The following is a 24206-nucleotide window of genomic DNA, read 5'->3' as shown; positions in this document are numbered from 1 at the left end:
TCCTTCTCGGCTTTGGTAATCTTGGGATTTCTTTTTTGCTCCTGGAATTTTCTGAAATGATATATTTTTTTTCCTGAACTGTACTTTTTCAGATTCAGGAATATGTTGATTTCACCACAACTGGGAGCAAAATAAATCATGAAGCATAAAAACACCCAGATTCCAACATCTGGTAATGCAGCAGGTTTAAAGTCCTCACCCTCTGGTGGAAGACAATGATAGAAAACAATGATAGAAAGTTTGTATGTTCTGAACTGATTTTTGTAAATTATTTGTTTGATGTTATGTAAAGTGATGGCTTATTCTGCACATGTTGGATAATGCACTTTCAGTGTGCTTTTGCAGCTGGATTTTCCTGTGCAGAACAGGATACTATACTTCTAAAGTGCAATGGAAGCACATTATCCAACATGTGCAGAATGGGTGGGACACAGGTTTCAGACATCATTTTAAAACTTGTTTATGGACTACATCTAGAATCATAGAATCATAGAGTTGGAAGGAACCTCCTGGGTCATTCAGTCCAACCTCCTGCACTATGCAGGACACTCACATCCCAATCGCTCATCCACTGTAACCTGCCACCCCTTGAATCTTCACAGAATCAGCCTCTCTGTCAGATGGCAATCCAGCCTATCTTTAAAAATTTCCAAAGATGGAGAACCCACCACCTCCTGAGCCTGTTCCACTGAGAAACCACTCTGTCATGAACTTCTTCCAGATGTTTAGATGAAATTTCTTTTGAATTAATTAATTTGATCTGTCCCTCCAGGGCAAGAGAAAACAACTCTGCTCCATCCTCTATATGGCATGCTTTTAAATACTTTAAGATGGCCATCAGATCCCCTCTCAGTCACCTCCTCTCCAGGCTAAACCGACCAAGCTCCCCCAACCTTTCCTCATACATCTTGGTCTCCAAACTCCTCACCATCTTTGTTGCCCTCCGCCCCCATCCTATATTGGTCAATATTTTTCCTACCTAAATGCAGAATTTTACATTTGCCCCTATTGAATTTAATTTTATTCAGTTTAGACCAGTTCTCGAGCCTATCAAGATCATCCTGTATTCTGATTCTGTCTTCTGTTGTGTCTGCTACCCCTCCCAGTTTAGTATCATCTGCAAATTTAATAAGTACCCCCTCTAATCCTTCATCCAAATAATTTATTAGTATATTGAACAACACAGGCCCCAGGACAGATCCCTGGAGCACTCCACTTGTCATTCTTCTCTAAGATGATGCTGAACCATTTACAAGTACCCTTTGGGTACAATCTGAAGCACTGCCCATTTCGAATCACAAGCAAATTGGGAAACAAGACTGAACTGGTATAGATCCTATCACCCACTCCAGTTCCAATTTGAGATGGGCCGCTGTGGCCTACTTCTTTAATAGAAAATAGTTTGAGCGCTTATTTATGGAATCAGCTTTATATTCAGGTTGGTAAAATTAACCTGATCCAGTGTTTCAATTCAATTCTTATGGTGGTATCAGAGATGCTGGTAATATCTGCATGAAAATATGAAATGAACAAGGAGGACCTTAGTGTGCACATTGGGGTTTTATACATGCACCTTCCTATGCCTTTCATGTAGAATTTATGTTGTTGAGAAATATTTAAATCTTTTGATGTGTAAACCAGGTAAGAACATAAAGATTGCCATGCCAAATCAGATGTAGATAAGATGCCTGCCAAGTTTCTACTTACTTCAGGGCCTGAGAGTGAAAACCATCCCTTGTTATTTGACCTGGGATCTGGTGCTTGTTCACTGTGTATGATGATAATAAAACATTATAGTTTTCACCATAAGTAAATTTTGAGGACATGCCAAACCTGGCAAATTTTATACCTTGCTTTTCTCTATTTTGGCACAGCTTACAATTACTTTCCTTTTCTGACTTCACAACAGGTTCTTTGTGAGGGAGGTCAGGCTGAGAGAGTTCTAAGAGAACAGTTACCAGCCTAAGCTCACTACTTATGTGGAGGAGTGGAAAATCAAACCTGGTTATCCGGATTAAAATCTGCTGCTCTTAATCACTATACCACTCTAGTTCTCTACTACCTTATAGAGGCCAGTAGCCACATAGAAGAAAGCAAGACTACACTTTAGGTGTATATGTTAATTACAAAAGTAAAGCACCAATGAGTAGTATTTTATAACAACACAATTGTGGGGAATTGCATCTATAAAATGATTTCCTTATCTTCTATTAGTTGGATTTTTAATTCAGTTTTTATTTTTTGCATTACCTCCAGGTTTATTTATATTTTTATTCCATTGTGCAATGAAAGAAAATGTACAGAAACAATGGAGGCGGCATCTCTGCTGTGGTAGATTCAGATTGGCAGACAACTCAGGTAAACATGACAAAAAACAGTAATATAGATGAAGTATTAAATTATTGCAAAGATTTTGTTTACGTTGTTTGGAAACTTCTTTGCATAATTTTGGAAAGTAAAGGTTGCTTATTTTATATTGCTTTATGGTTCATATTTTAATTAACTTCTAGTAGCAAAGCCTATTTTGAAAACAGGTTATAGAAAGGCATGAGGATGGAGGGCAAAGGACGGAAGAGCTTCTAGAGAGTAGGGCAGTCCCTCTAGTGAACTAGGTCACCTGTAGCAAAGCAAAGGTGGGAGTACAGAAGAGGCAAGTGCTCTTGCCAAGCAAGATGGCCCAGACAGTGAGCTGGTGGAGTCCCCATCAGGCAGGAGTAAGCAGAACACAGTGGGCCAGCCAGGTGATCTGGGCCCCTAAGGCTGTGCTATGGCTGTGGCAGAGTGCATCCATCCTCCTCCCCCACCTCCCCAACTTTGTACAGGCTCTTCCTTCTTCTGGCAAGTGCCAGGAAGCAGCATGGAGGAGGAGGGGGAGCAGGGGGGTGGAGAAGAGTTACAATTGGCCCTCAGTGGGTGAGTGCCATCTCCCTGTTGGGAGCATGTACCCCAGTGAGGGCCAGTCAGAGGGTTTGGAACTTCAGTACATCTTTGGAAGGATGGTAATCTTTTTGTATATATAGTATGATGATGATTATTATTATTATTAGCCACTAGGGATGTTAACTGATATAATAGGAGTCATGACTCAATGGTTCTCATGCCCTACCAGTACTGCCTGGGGAATGCTGTTCTCTGCCATCTTGCTTCTCATCTTAATGGGAAGATACTGGTCTCAAAATGGGAGGAAAGGGTGTTTGGTCCACCCAAGTTCTCCTCCTCCTGATTGTGCAGCCTGTGGTGCCAGTCTTCCTTCCTTCCAGCCTGTTGCCTAAAGTATCCTTCTATGCCACCCTTCTTTTTTGCCAGGGCCTCCCTTTGGTCCCCACTCATTCCTGGGGAGTCCTGCTCATTGGTCTGGTATGGGTATCCTCCCTCCTGCTTCATTCCTCTTCAGCATTGGCTACACCCACCAACAGGCTTTGGCAGTCATGAACGGGGAGGTGTAACCAGGAGAAAAGGCAACCATCACGCTAGCAATGCTGCAAAAGCCTCTTTTTGTAGCAATGGCACCGGGGGTGGAGTTGCCTTCCTAGGAGGGGAAAGCCAAGATAGGCCTGGTAATTCTTATTGTACTATATAGGATCGGTTTGCTATATACTAGCATTTTTCAAGTATAGACATTTCATTGTTTATTATTGAATATATTTATCATATAGTATATTGATATAATTTTGTGATGCTTTTTTACTCCATTATTTTCACATTGTCCTCTGTACACAGAAATTTATTGTAGATTTATTACATGTGTCCACACATATCTAAGAAACATTGTGGTTCCACTGGATATTAAAATCAGCACACCATTTGCTGACAGATGGTCTGTTCAAGAGGCATTACCCGACTTTTAAGACTATACTACACAAATTGGTTATTATTTATTTATTTTACATTTATATTTTCCATATCCAGGGACTCAGGGCAGATTACAACAAAATAAATAAATTATATGTGTAAAAATAGAAATACAAAGATAGGAATTTAAATTAAGTGAGTTTTAAAACATTAAAACCAGAAAAGTTAAGTATAGCTATTTCTGTTGATGGGCAGCCATCTACACTCCCCCCCCCCCCCCGATTATTTGGCTTAATGTCTGGATGCTGTGATGGACTAGCTCAAGTGGAGTCAGCTATGATGGAGGGCCTCGTGCTGGGTTGGCATACTGAGGAGGATTTAGTGCAACTCCCAGCTCTTGACAGGGTCTGCATAATACTTTAGAGCCTGGATGTCTCCTTATATATGGCCTAGGTCACAAATGTTGCTCATGAGGTGTTTTACCACCTTCTTGAGTCATAACAACTTGTGTTTTTCCTCTCAGTATTTGATCTAGCCACTGTAAATGCATCCATACAATAATCACCTCTAGGCTAGACTTCTGTAACTTGTTCTATGCAGAGCTGCCCCTGAAGATGCTTCAGAAACTCCAACTAGTACTTACCGGAACCCAGTGGAGAACGCACATTATATCAGTGATCTCTCAGCTGCACTGGCTCCAGATTGGAGACTGAATCAGGATCAAGGTTCTGATTCTTAATTTCAAAGCCTTAAACAACCTGAGACCCTTGAATCTATGGGACTGCCCCTTCCACTATGCCCCTTAAAGAACATTAAGATCAAGTGATCAAAATCTGCTTATGGTCCCTGCCCCAAAGAGGTAAAATTTGCTTCATTCAGGGCCACGACTTTTTCAGCACTGGTCCTAGCCTGGTGAAATATTCTAACTAGTGAGATCAGTTCTGGAGATTCTGTAAGATAGAGCTGCTCTGCCAGGTCTATGGTTGAGGCCAGGAAATAACATCAAGAAGATTCTGGCCTCCCTGCCTGAGAATCCAATCTTGCCAAACACTGACTAGCCCCCTCAGGAAGTTTTTAACTGGAAAGAGGAGGTGTTTTAAAAATAAATTTAAAACTTAAATGTATAATTTTGTTAAAGATGAACCTCATTTTTATAGGTTTTAATTTTGATGTTACCAGACCTGAGCTGACCAGGGAAGGGATGATGATGATGATGATCATCGATCATCTGCTCATCGATGATGATGATGATGACGACACCTTAAGCCTCCATGGGGTTTGCCCCTCTGAGCTAATTTATGGATTCCTGGGTGGAATCATAGAGTTGGAAGGGACCTCCAGGGTCATCTACTCCAACCCTCTGCTCAATGCAGGAACCCACAATTACCTGCCCACTCACACTGACCCCAGTTTCAAGCCCAGGTGATCCCCACCACCACCAAAAATCTCCAAAATCCAGCCTTGCCTGGAGGAATTTCACCTAGCATCCCACAGTGGCAAACATCAAATCACTGGGTATGCAAGGAAAGGCCACAAGCGTCAAACACTGTCATATCTCTTCCTGCCCACCCACTCACAATCTTAATAAAATCAGCACTGACAGGAAGAGCAATGTGTAGCTGCCCCCCTCTATAATTTTCAGTGTTGGCCATATCATCATGCTTTATTGTAGAATCAAAGTTTGACATAATTTGTACATGAATGCTGCTATGAAAGGTGTCTCATAGTCCATCAGAGCCTTCCAGGGTAAGACCACATGGGCAAAGTAATGTATCAGTGCTCTTGGTTCTGGATAGTTTGTGTCATAGTCTATAAGAACCAGTAGATATCAGGCTCCCTGGGATGTGCATAGCAAGAGTTCTACAAAATCCATTGATGTCTGGTAAAAAAAAGTCTGGATTGCAGGCAGAGAGGAGAGGGAGACATGAGGAGCCAGCTGTCCTGACAACCTCTGGCACACAGGAGAAGACTTACAGAAGTCTGAAACATTCTAAGCCACAGTTAGCCCCCCCCCAAAAAAAAACCCTTTTAGAAGGGTGTTGCAAGCCCCTTAGTGTCCAGCCCAGGAGTGATCATGTATGCAGGTGAGTATTTCCATTGGTACTAAACTGGCACCAATAACTGTCCAACCAGCCTGTACCAAACTCCTCCCTTCCTCAAAATGCACAGTGACTGCCAGCTCCACTGCTCATCGCATGTCAAGGCCCAGAACTTCTGCTGGTATTTGTCCATTGTGGCCTCATAGCTGTCCAAGATGGCAGCCTTCAGCTTCTTGTAATCAGCTGCCTCAGCTTTCACCAAGGCTCTTTTTATTATTATTATTTCAGTTTATTACTCACCACTTCCAAGTAGCTTGTGGCGGTTTACAATAGTCTGCATAAAAGGGCAGCTTGAGCCTCTTCCATGAGATGGTATCCAAGAGTAAAGGTTCACTGCTCTTTGGGCCATTGGTTCACCTCTGTCATGTGCACAAATGTTTCCAGGAAGACCTCCCCGTCATTCTTGGGCACCAGCTTGGTCAATTGGAACTAAGTGCCCAATCCTGGTGTGGCAGCAAATCCAGTACTATTTAATCCCCCAGCTCTTGGGTTCTGGCTGGAATGGGTGGTTCCTAATGGAGAAGGGATGTTTGGATTTCTCTCTGCTGCATCATGTCTCATAAGAGCTGTGCCTGATGTTCTGCCAACTGTTGCCTGGACTGCATGAAGCCCATGGTCCTTTCTGAGTTCTCTACTCTGTCAGTCCCCTGTGGACTGGGCTGCCTGGGTAGCATCACCAAAACTGGAGTACAGAGCAACAGACAGATGCTTGTCCAGGCAAGGGGTTGCCTGAGACAGGTGCAGTGCCCACATTCTCCACCACATCATCATGCCCCGTTGGTTTCCCCCTCTGCCATCTGTCATTTTGCCTTTCACCTTGGTGGGAAGTTGCCACGGCCCCAGAATGGAGGGGAGGAGGTCTGGTCAGTATGACAGCTTTTAAAAATCTTTTTTTTTATTTTTTTTTAAATAATGCTGCTATTATTTCCTGTTAAGATTTCTTCCTCATTCTGGCACCTGGTTGTCTCTTTCATAGTTCACAAAATCAGAGGAAGGAGGAAAACAAATAATGGAAGTTTTCCTCTTCTGCCATTGATTGCAGTTTGGTTGGTGCTGGGACTGGTGTGGACCAGCAGGCAGGGAATCTCCCTTGTTTCCCATTTCCTGTGGTAGTGGAGCTGGGGCAGATGCTGCTGCTGTAACCTTTCTGGCTGGAGAACAGACACTCCTTCCTCCCTGACCCTTTCTAACACATCAGACACTTATTCTGTCATGTTTAAGGTATTGTACTGTGGTGTATCCTCGGAAATATAATCTTGACCAATAAATGAGTGGCATTCATAGTGAAAATGCTTTGGAACATTTCTAGGAGCTCATGAAACTGTGTGGGATACAATGGAGCAATCCTTTAAATGTTAAATGGAGTGACATTAAAAGAACTACCACTATATGATTACCATGAGGTGAAGAAAGAACTGCAACTACTCTGTCCTAGATTTCTTAAAAGTACCACGTGACTTAGAATTTGTTGTTTATGGCCTCATTCCATGCAGAAGAACCAGTGGCCATGTATTCAGCAGTGGAAAACCTTGATCACTGTAAGCCTGCCCTCTGTGCCCAGAATGAGAAGCATCCATGTTTCCCCTGACTTGTTTTTAGTGTGGTTGAATGACTTCTTCTGCATGTGTGAATTCTGGCAAAGAAGGAAGAGTGGCTTATGAGTCAGAGGAATAAAGGATCTTGGAATTTTTAAAACAGTAGTCCCAGTATCCTTCAATATGCCCTTGTCAAATGGGAACTAACAACATAATTTGGCTTTAAAAATTAGGAAAAATACCTGGCTAAAGTCTACATATATATTCATAAACTGTGAATTTCACCCCCCACTTCTACATAAACTTTTGTGTTTATTTTGCAGCTTGTTTTCCATAGTCCTTTGCTTGTACCTTCCCTCAGTAAAGTTAATTTTGCCCCCAACACAATGTGATTGTATTATCTGAAATTACCTAGAGTTTGGTGCTGCAACAACAGAGAATGAAACATCTAAGACTGGATCTTAGGCATATCCCCAAACATCTGAAAATACCATATTTCACTAGAGATCACAAGCTCCTGTTTGTTTATTAAACAAATGGTACAGAAATAGAAAACATGAAAAAAAATGTATGTCCTCTTTTCACCAAGTGTATCAGAAGCCTGAAACCACGCAGAGAATATTATTTTAAATTGACATACAGTCATAAAGCTTCTGTTTTCATTCCCTTTCAGACTGGAGCAAAACAGCAACTAACATTATTAAGAAGAGCTCAGATAATCTGGGAAAGTCCTTGTCTTCCAGTTCCATTGGTTCTAACTCAACTTATCTGACTTCCAAATCTAAATCCACATCTAATACCTTTCTTAAAAGAAACAGCCATTCTGGTGAGTGACTGCATTTACGAAATGTAAAATTGCTATATCTATATGGTGATATTTCAACCAGTGGTTTGAATACTTACAAGCAAACAGGCAGGTACAAACGAAGAGGATGTTTTTTAGTACTGGCTTCTGAAGAATGTTTTGTTGGAATATTTGATTTTTATACAGCATATTCTATTATATATATAATATTACTTATAATAGCAATGGCAGTGTAGGTTTTTTATTTATGGCGATTTAATAATTTCAGTATTTGTGGTTGAAAATAATACTATGTCTTACATGTATGTGAAGAACTATATTTGAATATACATGCACCAATTGAAAATGCTGGCTTAGGGCAGCTTGCTTTGTCAGTTTTAAAGTTTGCTTAATTCAAATGAGAATAGTAAATCAATTAACAAAGCAATCTTATATTCATAAACATCTTATATTCTAATAGCAACACACAGAAATCTTTTGATACTTAAACGTACTGACTGGAGCTGTGAAAAGGCAAGACAGGTCTTTCTACAAACCTGAAAAGGGCTCCAGGTTTCCAAAAAAATATGAAGTTGAAAGAAGTACATAGGTGGGGGATTAAAAATGCAAAAATTATAAAAGGAGCACCTATGGCTTTAAGCAAGGCACTCCTTCATTGGTTGTTGCTACGCAATACAAGTATTACATGCTGCATTTCTATGTGTAAAAGGAAGGGGACAGAGTCCTTTTCAGGCCCATTATGACCTTTTAGGGAGTTCTGTAGGAGCCTATCTTCCTGGTCTAGCCTCAACCAAATGCCTGGCAGAAGAACTCCATCTTACAGGCCCTGTGGAAGGTTGACAGCTCCATCCCTTAGCTCTTCTGGGAGCTCATTGCACTAGGGCCCGGGACCACCAGCAGATTCGTACCCGTAGAGCAAAGAGCCCTGCAGTTGGCATAAGCACATAAGTGGTCCTTCAGGTAGGCAGGACTCAAGCCATGTGTAGCCTTAAAGGTCAAAACCAAAACCTTGAAATTGATCCAGAAGCAAACCAGCAACCAGTGCAGTTGCTACAGCACAGGCCGGATATGGGTCCTCCGAGATGTTCTAATGAGGACCCTCGCAGCCACATTCTGTACCAGTTGTAATTTCCGGGTTAGGGACAAGGGTAGACCCTTGTAGAGCAAATTACAGAAGTCTAATCTGGAGGTGACCATTGCACGGATCACTGGCTAAATGTTCCAAGGATAGGATCTGAGCCTCCATAGAAAGGGAGGCATCAAAGACCACCCCCAAATTCCTTGTTACTGGTGCAGGTGTTAGTTGTACCCCATCCAGGCATGGGAGGTGTGCTGCCTGATCCTGTCCCTTCCTACCCAGCCGTCAAGTTTCAGATAGCTCTGCCTGAGCCATCCAGTCAGAGCTTCCAAAGAACTGGCAAATGTATGCGGGGAGGGGAAGAGTCAGGATAGCCATCCATCAGAAAGTAGAGCTGGGTGTCATCTGCATGTTGGTGTCAGCCCAGCCCAAAGCTCCAGACCAGCTGGGCTAGAGGGTACATATAGATGTTGAAAAGTGTGGGGGAGAGTATCGCCCCTGTGGAACCCCACACAGGAGTGCTAAGGAGTCCGACAACTCTTCCCCCACAGTGTCCAATTCCAAAGAAAGGAGGCCAGCCATTCCAGCATGGTCCCCTGACCCTGATCACAGTGAGGCAGTGGGCCAACAACTCATGGTTGACTACATCCAATGCAGCCACCAGATATCCATTAAGGCAACCAGCGCAGACTGGTATGGATCTAGGAAGCTAGACTGGTATGGATCTAGGAATGAAGTTTCCTCCAAAAATGGCAGGAGCTGGTCTGCCACGTCCCGCTCTACTACCTTTCCCAGGAATGCAAGCTGCAAAACTGGGCAGTAGTTGGTTGGGGTCCCATGGGTCTAGCAATGGTTTCTTCAGGAGGGGACATACCACTGCCTCCTTAAGCCCTTCAGGGTACTCTTCTGTTGTAAGGGAGAGGTTCTCAATCACCCTCAAAGAGCCTTCTATCCACCTATCGCCTGATTTGAGCAGCCAGGACAGGCAGGGATCTAAGGGGCAAGTGGTTGCCCTCACTGACCCTAGCAATTTCTCCACTTCAGTTAACGAGAGCTGTCTGAAGCCATCAGACATCATCCCCCACAATAGCCACTCAGCTTCCAGTTCACAAACTATCAATTGTGTCAGGAAGGTCTCACCAGAGCAACAGGACTTTGTCTGCAAAGTGACTTGCTAAAGCCTTACAGCTCAAATCCAATTTCTAAAATTTTGGTGCCCTTACTCAAGGGCAGTCAAAGATCTAATCACCCTAAATAATTGTGCCTGGCGAGAGCCTGCAGACTTTATTTCCGCAGTTTGTAATATATTGTGGTTAAGTGTAAGTGTGAATGTCTATAAAATATATTATGCAGAATTTAAAAAGTATGATACCATTGAGGTAAAAAGATGATTTCACTTCCAGAGAAATCTGGTGATCAAATAAAATCAGTGTCTAAATCTGCAAATACAAACAGCATTTTGAGCCAAGTACTTCCATTTCAAATATGGGCAGTTACCCCATGGAAGAGTGACTTCTTTGCACATAGAGGATACCAGTTTCAGTTTCTGGTATCTCCAACAAAATACTTATGGCAGCAAGTGTAGGGAAAGACCCTTCTTTGTCTAAGACAGCAGTAGTCAAACTGCGGCCCTCCAGATGTCCATGGACATCGCTGGCAGGGGGCTCCTGGGAATTGTAGTCCATGGACATCTGGAGGGCTGCAGTTTGACTACCCCTGGTCTAAGACAATAATGAGCTAGAGGGACCAATGGTCAGACTCAGACTACAGTCCCTTGAGACAATTACATGATCCCTGGTTGACCAGCCAGTCAAGCAGAATTACTCACTTCTCAGTGTTTTTGTGCTATGCAGGGTGTTATGTCTTTAAAAAAAATATTATGAAGAATTTGGATCCATGTGATGAGGTATAAATGTAATAAATATTAAGAAGAGCTAGTTTTTAATATCCAAAGCAGCTTACAAACATCTTTCCCTTCCTTGCCCCACACCAAATACCCTGTGGGGTAGGTGGGGCTGAGAAAGCTGTAATAGAACTGCTCTGTGAGAACAGTCCTAAGAGAACTAAGACTAACCCAAGGTCACCCAGATCGCTGCAAATAGAGGAGTGGGGAATCAAACCTGGTTCTCCAGATTAGGGTCTGCTGCTCTTAACCACTACGCCACACTGGTGAAAGTAATCCTAAGTATCATGAAATTTAAGTATTTTCCAAGTCTTTGTTATTTAATTTTTGTGCTTCTAAAAAGATTGATGGGAATTTTTGTATGTTTTACAGGTTATAGGCATTTTATAGATTTTGTAGGTTATATTGTATAGGTTTCATAGGTTATAGGTATTTTTATAGGTATTTTATTTCTAGTGTTCCTATCTTATGCTTTCTTTTGTGGAAATATATTACAAAAACACCATTTATGATTTGTAATGTAAAGTTTCCCTAACAAATATGCTACCACTACCTGATGTTTCCATTGCTTCAGGTAGTATATTTGATAAATTCTGTGTTTTAATGAAACAAAAATCAATAGTACACATGTTTAACAAATTTAGTTAAAAAGGGATCAGTTAGGCTGATAGAAATGTTTGTATTACATTTACATGTCATCTTCTTTGTAAAAAGATCATGCTTCATATTCTAAGTAATGTAGGCAATAGCCCTACATATTTATTAATTCACATACCATATTGCATCCTTTCTCAATGTTTTTACTGTTGAGAAATACCTGAAAGATTCTCCAGGCTTCGAGAAGCCCCAGTAGTTGTACAATTGTGCAAAATATGGCTGGGAAGCATACCTGTGTACATATCTACCTGGGGCCCCTCCCCTTCTCACCCCTCCAGGCCCATCATTGGCCATTTGGGGAGGGGAAGTGGTCAACAGGACCATCACCCAGTAAATGTTTAGCAAATGTTTAAAAATATATAAAAATTAAGAGCACCTGAGAGTCAGTGAAGGGGCCATTGCTGCCACGGGGTCCAGGAGCACTGAAAAGGACGTTGAAAGGGAGAACAGGGACTACAAGTCCCAGCCTCCCTAGCAGCAGCCTTGAAGCAGCAGCAGAGAGGGGAGTGGCAGAGAAAAGTGCTCCATTAGAAGGGAGCAGAGCCAGTCTGTTCTGCCTCTTCTCCCCTTCAGTGTCGAAGTGCTCACCCACCCTCCCTCAATATTGTTGTGTTTAAAAGGTTGTAACAGTTGTGTTGTATGTTTATGAAAGATAAATAAAGAGGAGGAGTTTGTGTGGAGTTATTACAGAATCACAGAATCATAGAGTTGGAAGGGGCCATACAGGCCATCTAGTCCAACCCCCTGCTCAATGCAGGATCAGCCCAAAGCATCCTAGAGCATGCAAGAAAAGTGTGTATCCAACCTTTGCATGAAGAATGCCAGTGAGGGGGAGCTCACCACCTCCTTAGGCAGCCTATTCCACTGCTGAACTACTCTGACTGTGAAAATTTGTTTCCTGATACCTAGCCTATATCAATGTACTTGTAGTTTAAACCCATTACTAGGCGTTCTTTCCTCTGCAGTCAAAGGAAACAGCATCATGCCCTCCTCCAAGTGACAACCTTTCAAATACTTAAAGAGGGCTATCATGTCCCCTCTCAACTTCCTTTTCTCCAGACTGAACATTCCCAAGTCCCTCAACCTATCTTCATAGGGCTTGGTCCCTTGACCCCAGTTCATCCTCGTCGCTCTCCTCTGTACCCTTTCAATTTTATCTATGTCCTTCTTGAAGTGAGGCCTCCAGAACTGCACACAGTACTCCAGGTGTGGTCTGACCAGTGCCGTATACAATGGGACTATGACATCTTGTTATTGTGATGTGAGGCCCCTGTTGATACAGCCCAAAATGGCATTTGCCTTTTTTTACCGCTGCATCACACTGCCTGCTCATGTTTAGCTTACAATCCACAAGTACCCCAAGATCTTGTTCACACACAGTGTTACCTAGAACCATATCCCCCATCTAGTAGGTATGCTTTTCATTTTTCTGACCCAGATGCAGAACTTTACACTTATCTTTATTAAACTGCATCTTGTTCTCATTTGCCCATTTTTCCATTGTGTTCAGATCTCGTTGAACTCTGTCTCTATCTTCCGGAGTATTTACCAGTCCTCCCAATTTGGTGTCATCTGCAAACTTGATGAGTAGTCCCTTCACCCCTTCATCTAGATCAGGGGTAGTCAACCTGCGGTCCTCCAGATGTCCATGGACTACAATTCCCATGAGCCCCTCCCAGCAAATGCTGGCAGGGGCTCATGGGAATTGTAGTCCATGGACATCTGGAGGACCACAGGTTGACTACCCCTGATCTAGATCATTAACAAATATGTTAAAAAGTACCGGACCAAGCACCGAGCCCTGAGGTGCCCCACTACTTACCTCCCTCCAGTCTGATGAAACACCATTGACAACAACCCTCTAGTCTGATGAAACACCATTGATAACATTGTCATAGATAGTGGTTGGTTGGCTGGAAGTGGACATTTTCATCCCTAGTAAAAGCCCCCCCCCCCCGTAAAGGGCTGTGTGGATGTGGAGCCTGCTTGAGAAGCTTGCATTTACGGGTGGCAGGCAAAACCCAGCAGAGGCAAAAGATGCCCGGCGGGTTCGCATACAGCTGCCACCTCCCACAAGCTGCAGGTCAGATGTCTGGGAAAGCAGGCGTGTGAGCTGGCATGACCCATGAATGGAGACCTGCAGGGTAAAGGGCTGCCTTGTGGTTGGCTGACCACAGGAGGGTGTGTCCGCTTCCAGGCTATGCCACTCTCGAATAATAAAATGGCTGTGGTCATTTTCATGCCAAAAAAGAGTATTTGTTGAGTCCTTTTTTGGCGCGACTAATTCAACCCCTGCCAAGCAATTAACTCCCACCCATTTGAGAAACCCTTCCAAGAGCCATCATGAAACTCTGGTTGTGAAAGCCTGCTTTATTGTCACAAAGCACATTATGGTGTTATTACCCAATGAAATTCTGGGCAGTTTGGAAGCTCTGCAAGGTCAGAATATGCTTCCGGAAGGTAAGGGAGGAGCCCTTTTTCTCCAATTCGATTCTAGCAGGTCTTCTTTGCATTGCAAACTTTTCCTGCATAATCACAGGGCATCTGATGTGAAGTGCCTATTTCTGAGAACATCTGGTCAGTATAATTAGTATGTTGTTTACACTTAAAGCAACAGTGGATTGTAACTGATTGAACTCTTTCTTTGTGGCTTGGATAAATGGCAAGTTTCCTGCCTCCCCACTCACACTGCATTCTTGACCTCCAAATTTGTGCATCTGTGGATCAATCTACCCCAAAGAACAACCAATGGGTTGAGGTGGAAGCTACAGTGAGAGGGGTAATTGCAAAAATCAGCCTCCCCTACTTCTGGAAATGGAAGCACATGGTGTAAGCGGAAAGGGATGTTACTATCTAAGCCTTTGTGTCGGATAGATATTATTTTGTTACAGGGCATGTTATGGTTCTTTGTGTCAAAATTAAAAAGTTAGAATTATTCACCTACTACCAGATTTCATTAATTTTCTTGGATGATGGATTGTACTGAGCCAGGTATCTTAGGCCCTGAAGTCTGAACATATATGTTGAGATGCTTTCCTGGTCTGTGCCATTGCTGATTATGTAAAGCAAATCTTGATCGCTGGCAAGGATATTTATTTAGCCCATGTTTGTTTTGTTTTTTGTGCATGAGTTAAGTGCTGTCAGGTCACTTCTGACATGGAAACCCTACGAAATGGTGGTGGTGGAGAGTGCCATGAAGTTGCAGCCAACTTACAGCAACCTCATAGGGTTTCCAAGGCAAAAGACATTCAGAGGTGGTTCACCATTTCCTGCCTATGTCTGGCAACCCTGGGCTTCCTTTGTGGTTTCCCATCCATGGACTTGACCATTTTTAGCTACTGAGATCTGGGTTGTCCAGGACCCCTATGAATTAATGGCATTAACAGTCTTGTTCAGATCTTGCAAACTGAGGACTGCGGCTTCCTTTATTGAGTCAATCCATCTCTTTGTCAGCTACCTTCAATTTTTCCTAGAATTGTTAAATATCTTATAACAGCAATTTCCTTTAAAATTATCTCAGTCCATGTGAATCCAACTGGGGACTTTGTTATAACATTTTACTGCATTTTAATAGACTGTATAGCAGTTTGTAAAATACTTGATGTTTCCAGGAATTGACTAAGAGACTCATATGTTTATGGTGTAGATAATGTCTTCTAAGAACATTTCCTCACCAGAGTTGGAACAGTAAAGGTAAAGTGTGTATCACTTTTGCTGAATGCATGATTTCCAGTTGGTATGAGGACACTTGCATGAAGTTCTGATTGGCATAAGGGACTTGCTAATCATACATACTGCTTCATTTTGTTCTCTGCAATTTCCTCTGTCATTAATTCCAGTTGACTGTAGGTCAGCAAATAAGGACGCTTCATGCTCTGTTTGGCTGTATATTGCATGGGACTGATATTCTATGGTGCTTCAATATCATTGAATCCAATTTATGTTCCACTCATTCTGTAAATGTGTAGTGCGAAAGACTGTGGAATTTGCTTGTGAATGTATTCCCTACAGGTACTCTTCTATTATGGGTACCATGTATGGAACAACATTAGTACACACTTCCATTTTTTGTGTCAGACTCTTTCTCACAGCTTTTTACTCAAATTACCTTTTGATAGGTTATGAAAACAGAGCAAATTATACTATTACATTGCAGCTTAAACAGAGTTACGTCTTCTAAATCTGTTAAAGTCAATGGGCTTAGAAGGGTAACTCTAATTTAGGATTATATTAATTTCTAGCATTTTTTTTGCAGCAGAAAATTGGAGTGAAACCTGTGAAAAGGTGTGTAGAGAGAGTTGACAGAGCGTATCATTCCCACCATGCCCTTTCCCAGTTTGCTCCCACATGCTCCCAAAATCCTCTGCCAAGGGACAAAACATCCATCTATCAGATGACTGGCAGCAGAGGGAGAGGGGAGCATTCTTGCATATGACCTTAACTGGAGGATTTGAGGGGCTACTTGAAGTAGGACAAAATAGGGAAGATATGCTTTGCTGATTTCTTAAATGAGCCTTTTTAATGGGATGCAGCCCACAACATTCTCCAGCATACAATTTAGTCCAATATGTACTGAATGTGGAACACAAGGATGAACAAAACACTTCCTATATGTTTGCTCTATACAATGTGACACAGTTTTGCTATCTCAAGTGCAGCAGGTAAATATAGGTCACTAAAGGCAATAGCTATATTCACATAATTCCAGAGGGTAGCCATTGTTAGCCTACTGTAGCAAAGTAAAACAGACATCCAGTTAGATCTTAAAGACTAATGTTTATTTCAGCATGGGCTTTCATGAGCTCTGATTGACAGAAGCTCATGCTGGAATAAATGCTACTGTTCTTTAAGGTGACACTGGACTCCTGTTATATTTGCATTGCCTTACATCAAATGGGATCACAAACATGAAATGCCACAGCTTTTTCAGAATTCAGTGGATAAAATTCAGAAAACAAGCTGAAATGAAAAATCATGCAATATTTGAATGTTTGCTGGGGTCAACATGTTGTCTGCTATGAATCATTTGGCATTTCTACCTGCTTTTTAAAAATCATCATTCTGATGTGCTTAAGCATGCTTTGCTCTTTTTTCAATGAAACTAAATTTTTGCTCTGTGCAACTTATTTTTTGTCACTTGCAGTTCATAAACAGTTCCAGTGTTATAATCTGCTTTCAAGTTTATGATAAATTCTTCTTGTGAAACCAGCCTTTTATTTTTGTTTTTGCTAGTGAGATATTACAAAAAGTTTCATATAAAACCATGCTTGTTAGGATTGCCAGCTCCAGGCTGGGAAGGTTTGGGGGCAGATCCCGGAGAGGCAAGGAGGGACTTCAGCAGAGTATAATGCTGTAGAGTCTGCCCTCCAAAGCCTCCAGTTTCTCTGGGATAACTGATCTCTGTAGACTGGAAAACAGTTGTAATTCTGGGAGATCTCCAGTCCTACCTGGAGGTTGCCAACATTAATGCTTGTGTTAGCAAACAGAACTGAGCATGTTATTTGAAATATACATTTTTATAGTTTTCAGCAATAAAGCAATGGAATTCTCTTACAGTATCATGCATTACAGAAGTTGGATTTGATAACTAAATTCAGTTTTAATTTTCTACATGGTTATAAGCAGATGCAATGTGCTTAATTGTGATACTAATTGGTCAACACTTGACTGCCACCTAATGGCCATACTAAATCAGGCAAGGTATTTGTGGACTTCAATTCTAGCCTAATTCCTCTGTGAACCATGATAATACTGTCCAGTGTGCAACAAGGATGTCGGGGTTCTCATGAATTTAATAAAATGTCTCTGACTAGTTTTAATTGAAGATTATGCTGCATCAACAATGAGTGGGAAGTTTCACTGATATAATTGAAAATACAATAATGTCATGTCACAACAAAGGGTAAATAGCGATCCATGTTATGGGAGAGCACAGGGGGTGCCATTTTTGGTGGCAGTCTTGCATCTCTTTTAACATGACATTTCACCTTCAGATGTGTAGCTGCGTCTGCTGAATTTTTTCAGTAATTTCAGTGGAGGTACAAAGAAACTAGAAATACAGGTTAAGCCTTTCCAGATGATCAGCTGACAAAATAGAGATAGAGTTTTCTGTTCTCGTCAGCCTCATATATACTTTCCTGTCTCATCCCCCAGGAAGCTCCTGTCTTAGGAATTCTAGGAAGAAGCTCCCCCCCCCCACACACACACACATTCCAGGTACTTGCTTCCTGGCCAGGTCAATTAAAAACTGTCCTTTTGAAATAGCAAAGTGGCATTCCACCCCAACTCTAATTCCATGAATGGCATAAGAAAGAATGGGCATTGGTATTCTCTACTGGAAACATCTTCTAGGCCAAATCTCATTGGGATATATTGCAACATGCAAGAAAAAGTCCTATGAAAGATTACTGCTGAGTTGAAATCTGGAGGATGTTTGCAAATACTTTCACTAATTGACAAGACATTAAAATGTACTTATCATGCAGTCACCTTCTTGGGCTCCATTCAGAGTGATGGCTTTGGTCCTTGTTTGAATTGGCTTGGTAGTACTATCACATATCTGATTGGCTATGCTACAGCACCACAGCGCCAGTTCATAGTTAAGTCAAAACTCTCATTCTGAACTTGCTTTGGAATTTTGATACATAGATATGATCAGCTGTGTGGTCCTATGACATTATCAGGTTTAGATTTAAATGGATAGATGTGTTGGTCTGAAGTAGCACAACAAAACTTGAGTCCAATGGCACCTTTATGACCAACAAAGATTTATTAAAGGCGTGGAAGCATGCATACACATGAAAGCTCACACTTTGAATAAATCTTTGTTGGTCATAAAGGTGCCATTGGACTAAAATTTTATTGTCATGTTTAGAATGTGATCTCTAATTATTTGGGATCTCAGTCACAAGAACAGGAGCATCAGAACAGCAGCTGAGAGAGAATGGAGGTACCTTGTGAACAGCAGCAAGAAACTGCATATTAAAAGTAGAGATATTTGGGGACATTTTGAGGCCCCCTTGAATCTACCATTTTTGCAGAATTATACAGTACAGTACTATTTATTCAGTCCATATATTTGAATATAGTATATAGAAAATCCTTGTGGAAATAAGGACAAAGAATTGGCCGGTGACTGAAAGATAAAATTAATGCATGCTGCAATACACATTGGACAAGGCTGGATTATGGAGCAGAGTGTTAAGCAAACAAAAAAAATAAGGTTAACAGTTATATTTACTGTGCGAGAACAGAAATGTTACCTATAGATGAGCAACTTAGCAATAATGAATTTTTTAAATGCCTGACCACATTTCTTTTCTTTTTTGTTAGACAATATTTTTCTTGACAAGCCTTCGTTAAAATATACCCAAGTGGAATCAGAGCAGACATCAATTATCCCTGTTCACCACGTTATTGACAAAGTGAAGGGGTATTGCAGTACTCACTCGGACAACTTCTATAAAAATATTATTATGTCAGACACTTTGAGCCACAGCACAAAGTTCTGAGAACAATTGGAGCAAGGATATGCAACTGAGGCTGTGAAATCACAACGGTGAAGGACTTGGTGACTAAATAAGGAAATAAATACTAGGACTATATTGTGTTTTAACCATTTATCATCATTTGTTTGCAACTCCTTACTGAAAAGGTTCTCCCTCTCCCACCCTGGTTATGGAAACAAATAATCTAATTACTTTTCTCTGTTATCACAGTATTAATGCTGAGACATCAGTACAATTGTAAGATTTCTTCCATGTGACAGTATATTTATATATTTTTATCATATTGGTGTCATTGCCATACATAGAGCATACTGTATGGGTTGCTCATGTATGTTAAGACTAGAGTTACACTTGAACACACATCTCCCATCATGCTTCCAAACTTGAGCTTTCCAGCTACTGAAATTAGTGGGAAGGTCCACTGATATGAACTCAACATACCTTCAACTATACACAAAGTACAATATAATTGTTAACTTATGCACCTTTTCAGTCTTTGCTCTATATTCATGTATCACTGTGCAAATTTAATTGTACCCAGATATGTCAGTCAAGTAATCTGTATGAACTCAGATACATTCACTACTTCTTATGAGTGCATCTGCACGTACAGGTTGTATCCCTTCAGTTGGAAAAGGAGGTTTAGTGAAAAGGGAGAGGTGAAGAGAATTATTAAAGCCATTCTGGTTACCCAGTGGGGAGAAAGGTGGGTATAAGATAAATAATAAATATTTTTTTAAAGTGGAGCTACCATGACTACAGGCAATCATTACATTGCCTAAAATAACTTTGGTCTACCAAAGTAACTGAGAGTTACATCAAGATGAGTAGTCATTTTATACTCTCTGTCACAGTAGAACAGAGTGAGAGTCCAGTAGCACCGTAAAAATTAACAACATTTGTGGCAGGGTTTGAGCTTTCAAGAATCACTGCTCATGTCTTTAGATACAGCTTGAATAGAAGTCCATCCTATATATTGGAACGGGGAGTGATTTCAGATGCTGAATGACAATAGCAGGCAAATTCCAATAGCAGGTAAGTGTCATTTTCCTGCTAATGTCATTGACAGTACCACAAAACAATACTAAGAGTACAAATTGAGACATGATAATCAAATGTACAAACTGTTATCCAAAACATTAACTCCACCATAATTATACAAAATGGAGTTCCATGAAAAGTGAAAAATAGTGAGACATACAAAATAAACAGTCTCACTCGATGATAGTTCCAAATGTAAATAAGGAGTAATCTGAAGTACACAAGAAACACTGCATTAAATTCATGTTTAATCTGCAGTACACATTCAGATATTCCACACATGTTTGATGATGCACTTTCAGCATGCTTTTGCAGCTGGATTTTCCTATGAAAACAGGAAAATCTGCTTTGAAAGTGCATTACCCACTGTGTGCAGAAAGGGCCAAGAAGCACTTGCATGAAATCCACATTTGGTTCTGTACCTTGCATTTAAAGTATTGCACTGAAGTGCTTCGTTAAATCCACAATTGGTTCTGTGGTGACAGACATCCGAGGGAATTCAGACTGTTTGAATCTCTTATTCAGTTAATCACAGGAGAGCCACATAAACATTGTGCTGATCTGATGGATTCAAGCCTTGCACAAGAATAATATTACAGCATACTTGTGGCTCATACCCTGCCACAAATGTTATTAGTCTTTAAGGTGCTACTGGACTCTTAGTCTTTTATACTGAGGTATATACATACCAGGTTTCTCCCCCCCCCCAGCTCAGCACTCATATCACCATCATATTCTTTTTTTCTACTTTACTCCGTGAGGATGAACTACAATGTCTACAAATGTTTAGATCCACTACCTTACAAAGGAAGCATATTTTTTTACTGTAAATATGTATATCATATTCTTCCTTTTAGATAATAAAAGGTAAAGGTAAAAGTATCCCCTGTGCAAGCACCGAGTCATGTCTGACCCTTGGGGTGACGCCCTCTAGCATTTTCATGGCAGACTCAATACGGGGTGGTTTGCCAGTGCCTTCCCCAGTCATTACCGTTTACCCCCCAGCAAGCTGGGTACTCATTTTACCAACCTCGGAAGGATGGAAGGCTGAGTCAACCTTGAGCCGGCTGCTGGGATTGAACTCCCAGCCTCATGGGCAGAGCTTTCAGATGGCTGTCTTACCACTCTGCGCCACAAGAGGCTCTTTTAGATAATGGAACTGGCCAAATGAATCAAAATTAGAGCTAAATTGTGAGATTGTGTGGGAAAACTGGAAGGATCTCGTATAAAAAGATGGATGCCACTGTCCTTCCTGAAATAATACTTCCTGTTCATTATATCTTTTTCCTACCCAAATTTGTTTCCCACCACAAGTAGTCAATCATATAATCCTGTTCTGCCTGCTGGTGTTATCCCTCATGTATGTACTGAAAAAGTTATTTATCTGTATGTCTTCAATATATATTTTAATTCTTATAATTAAGTGCATTTTTCTTCCTCATCACATGTATTTAAAATGAAAACTTCCTTATGTAGGCAGCCAAATTAAATTGGACAGTTACACTGAAGTACAGACAAACTGTTCAGTGCTTGATTAGATGAAATTGGAATTAAATTTACTTAAAGTGTTTCAACTCAGTTGAGTTGTGGATCAAGTTGAGTATGAATTAACTGGTTTCTGAAGACATAAAATCATGCTGGATTTTAATGGAATTAAAAAGCTTTATCATAGAAAGGGGTGATTTGTATTTGTATACTAACTTTGATATGATTATCTCTTTTCCTTTATAGTGTTCAGGGTGCGACTTCACTATGACATATCTTTCAGTTAAAATGTTTCAGTTAAGATGAGAAGGGAAACCAAGTGTTAATGAATAATGATAATTTAATAAAATACAATAGGTTGGATCTCACTCCATTTACAGCTGGGGGAAAAGGAGGAGAAGGTCCATATTCACTGCCAAAAAGACAATCTACATGAACCAAAGCCCAATGAGATGGTAGCTGCAAATTTTAGATTGAATGTATTTAACATTCTAACTTACCGTGTTCCAAAGGTGTCAATCAGCCATGAACCAATCATCCAGTCTGCTTGGGTCATGCTAAATGTCATGAATGTTTGCTGAAATGAATATGCACTGCCAATCCAAACAGATATTTAGTAAGGACTACTTGGATAAAAAACAAAAGGCAGCATTTATTTATGACTGATTTATATAATTTGGAACAGAACTTATCTATTACTGAACTCATATAGCAAGCCACCATTTGCTGTGAAATTTTCACCTGTGCTAACAGAAAGCATTTTGAATATTTTCTTTTTAAAATAGTAATCATTATTGCAAATTTACAGTATAATGACTGAACTATACGACCTCTGGAGTTCCAGATTTGTTAAAAAAAAGAAAGCCTCTAATCCTTCCTTTGTGGAGTTATAAGGGGAAAACTACAGGCAAAACATTTCCCATTACAACTATAACAGAAGGGAAGAGAGTTTGGGGGGCGGGGTTGAGCTGGGACTTCACTGATCTTGGCAATAGATCATTACAATGCTAGTTGACATGAGCAGCTTAAAAAGCCTTCTACTGGCAAGAGAGTCCATGGTTGTAGGAAAAGCCAAATGCATTGTGCTGTATTTTTAGAAGGGATACAGTGGAAACAGCCCATTAAATATCCATGGACAGATTGATGAAGGTTTGGATCAATCATCAAATTATATGTATCTTATTTATGACCCATAAAAAAGACATGAGCCAGGCCAGTGGGTGTTTGAACGTCCCTAGGTGTAATTAGGAGGGGTATTAGGTGAGACAGTGAAAAGACCAGCTGAATCCAACCCAAAAGTTGAATGCTAAAATTTCTGGCTCAATCTTAGCTGTGATTAACCTTCAGATTAATGTGTAGTTTCCCTGTATCTTCATTAAATTAAGAACATCCTTTGCTTTTACTACCATGTAGTAATCTTAAAATGTCCTTTTTTAGTTGTATTTTTTTCAAGTGCTGTTTCTTCTGTCACGTGTTTTTCAGTGAAGGTTGCTCCTTTTATTGTTGGCATCACCTTTCTTGTATATAAGTATTTATTTTTAATGGTTAAAATATGTTGACAAGTGTTAGCTGAATAGTGGCCATTGTTTTTTTGTTATATGTATCTATTTCACAATAGAGAGAAGAAAAATCATCTCATCTCAATTATATGTGTGTGTTTGTGTGTGTATATTTTTTAATGTCAACTGTATACTGTGTATTGTATTGTTTTAGCATTCTGAGGAACATGGCGATGTAATATCAGATTCCTGAACAGGAATTAGTGAGGCTGATTTAGATACTGTTGAAACCAGAAATATTTAAGGATTTATTTCAATTGCTTCAAGTAATTAAATTTTTTAATCATGAGTCTTTTCCTCTTTCGTTCTTTGTAACTGTGTGGCACAAATAGGGGGAGGAGGAGATTCTGGGAAACAGTCTGCTGTTTAAGTGTCTATTATCTTATTAGAGCTGTGGAAACAACTGTACAAAACTAAATCTGGAATGTCAAAGAATTTATTTTGTAAGAATTTGTTTTTCTTGGGAATAATATCTCAGTATTACTCCTATTAATTGATATATGAAAAATGATGCAGAAAAAATTAATTTGTAGTAATTACACTTGCAGTTACATGGTAATGAGACCTGATTTCACACACAGTATCATAACTAAAATGTTGACACAATGCATTTTGCATGAAAACGCATTATTTCAGTTGTGTCTCACTCTGCTGTAAAAGCTCAAAGCAGCATTTTAGCCTTGCCGGAACCCTGTAAAGTAGGTTAGACTGAGAGAAAGTAGCTGTTCAGTTCTAGTGAATCTA

General features: G+C 40.6%; 1 protein-coding gene across 5 annotated transcripts in view; it reads left to right on the top strand.

The window, feature by feature from the left end:
* The window catches only part of ADGRG6 (adhesion G protein-coupled receptor G6), a 150529-nt gene extending 126778 nt beyond the window's left edge, over positions 1 to 23751 (top strand). For 3 of the 5 annotated variants that reach the window (XM_077351169.1, XM_077351168.1, XM_077351174.1), the window contains 3 exons: positions 2257 to 2358; positions 8100 to 8252; positions 19202 to 23751. In XM_077351169.1, the coding sequence (XP_077207284.1) occupies positions 2257 to 2358; positions 8100 to 8252; positions 19202 to 19380 (434 nt within the window). In that variant the 3' untranslated portion in view covers positions 19381 to 23751. Of the gene's footprint in view, positions 1 to 2256; positions 2359 to 8099; positions 8253 to 15515; positions 15568 to 19201 lie in introns of all 5 variants that reach the window. The other 2 variants (XM_077351178.1, XM_077351182.1) reach the window with 2 other exon arrangements.
* The last annotated feature ends 455 nt before the right edge of the window (positions 23752 to 24206 follow it).

This window comes from Paroedura picta, chromosome 1 (genome assembly GCF_049243985.1).
Source record: "Paroedura picta isolate Pp20150507F chromosome 1, Ppicta_v3.0, whole genome shotgun sequence".
Classification (NCBI taxonomy): domain Eukaryota; kingdom Metazoa; phylum Chordata; class Lepidosauria; order Squamata; family Gekkonidae; genus Paroedura; species Paroedura picta.
The sequence above is the reverse complement of the archived record's forward strand: the minus strand, read 5'-3'. Positions and strand labels throughout refer to the sequence as shown.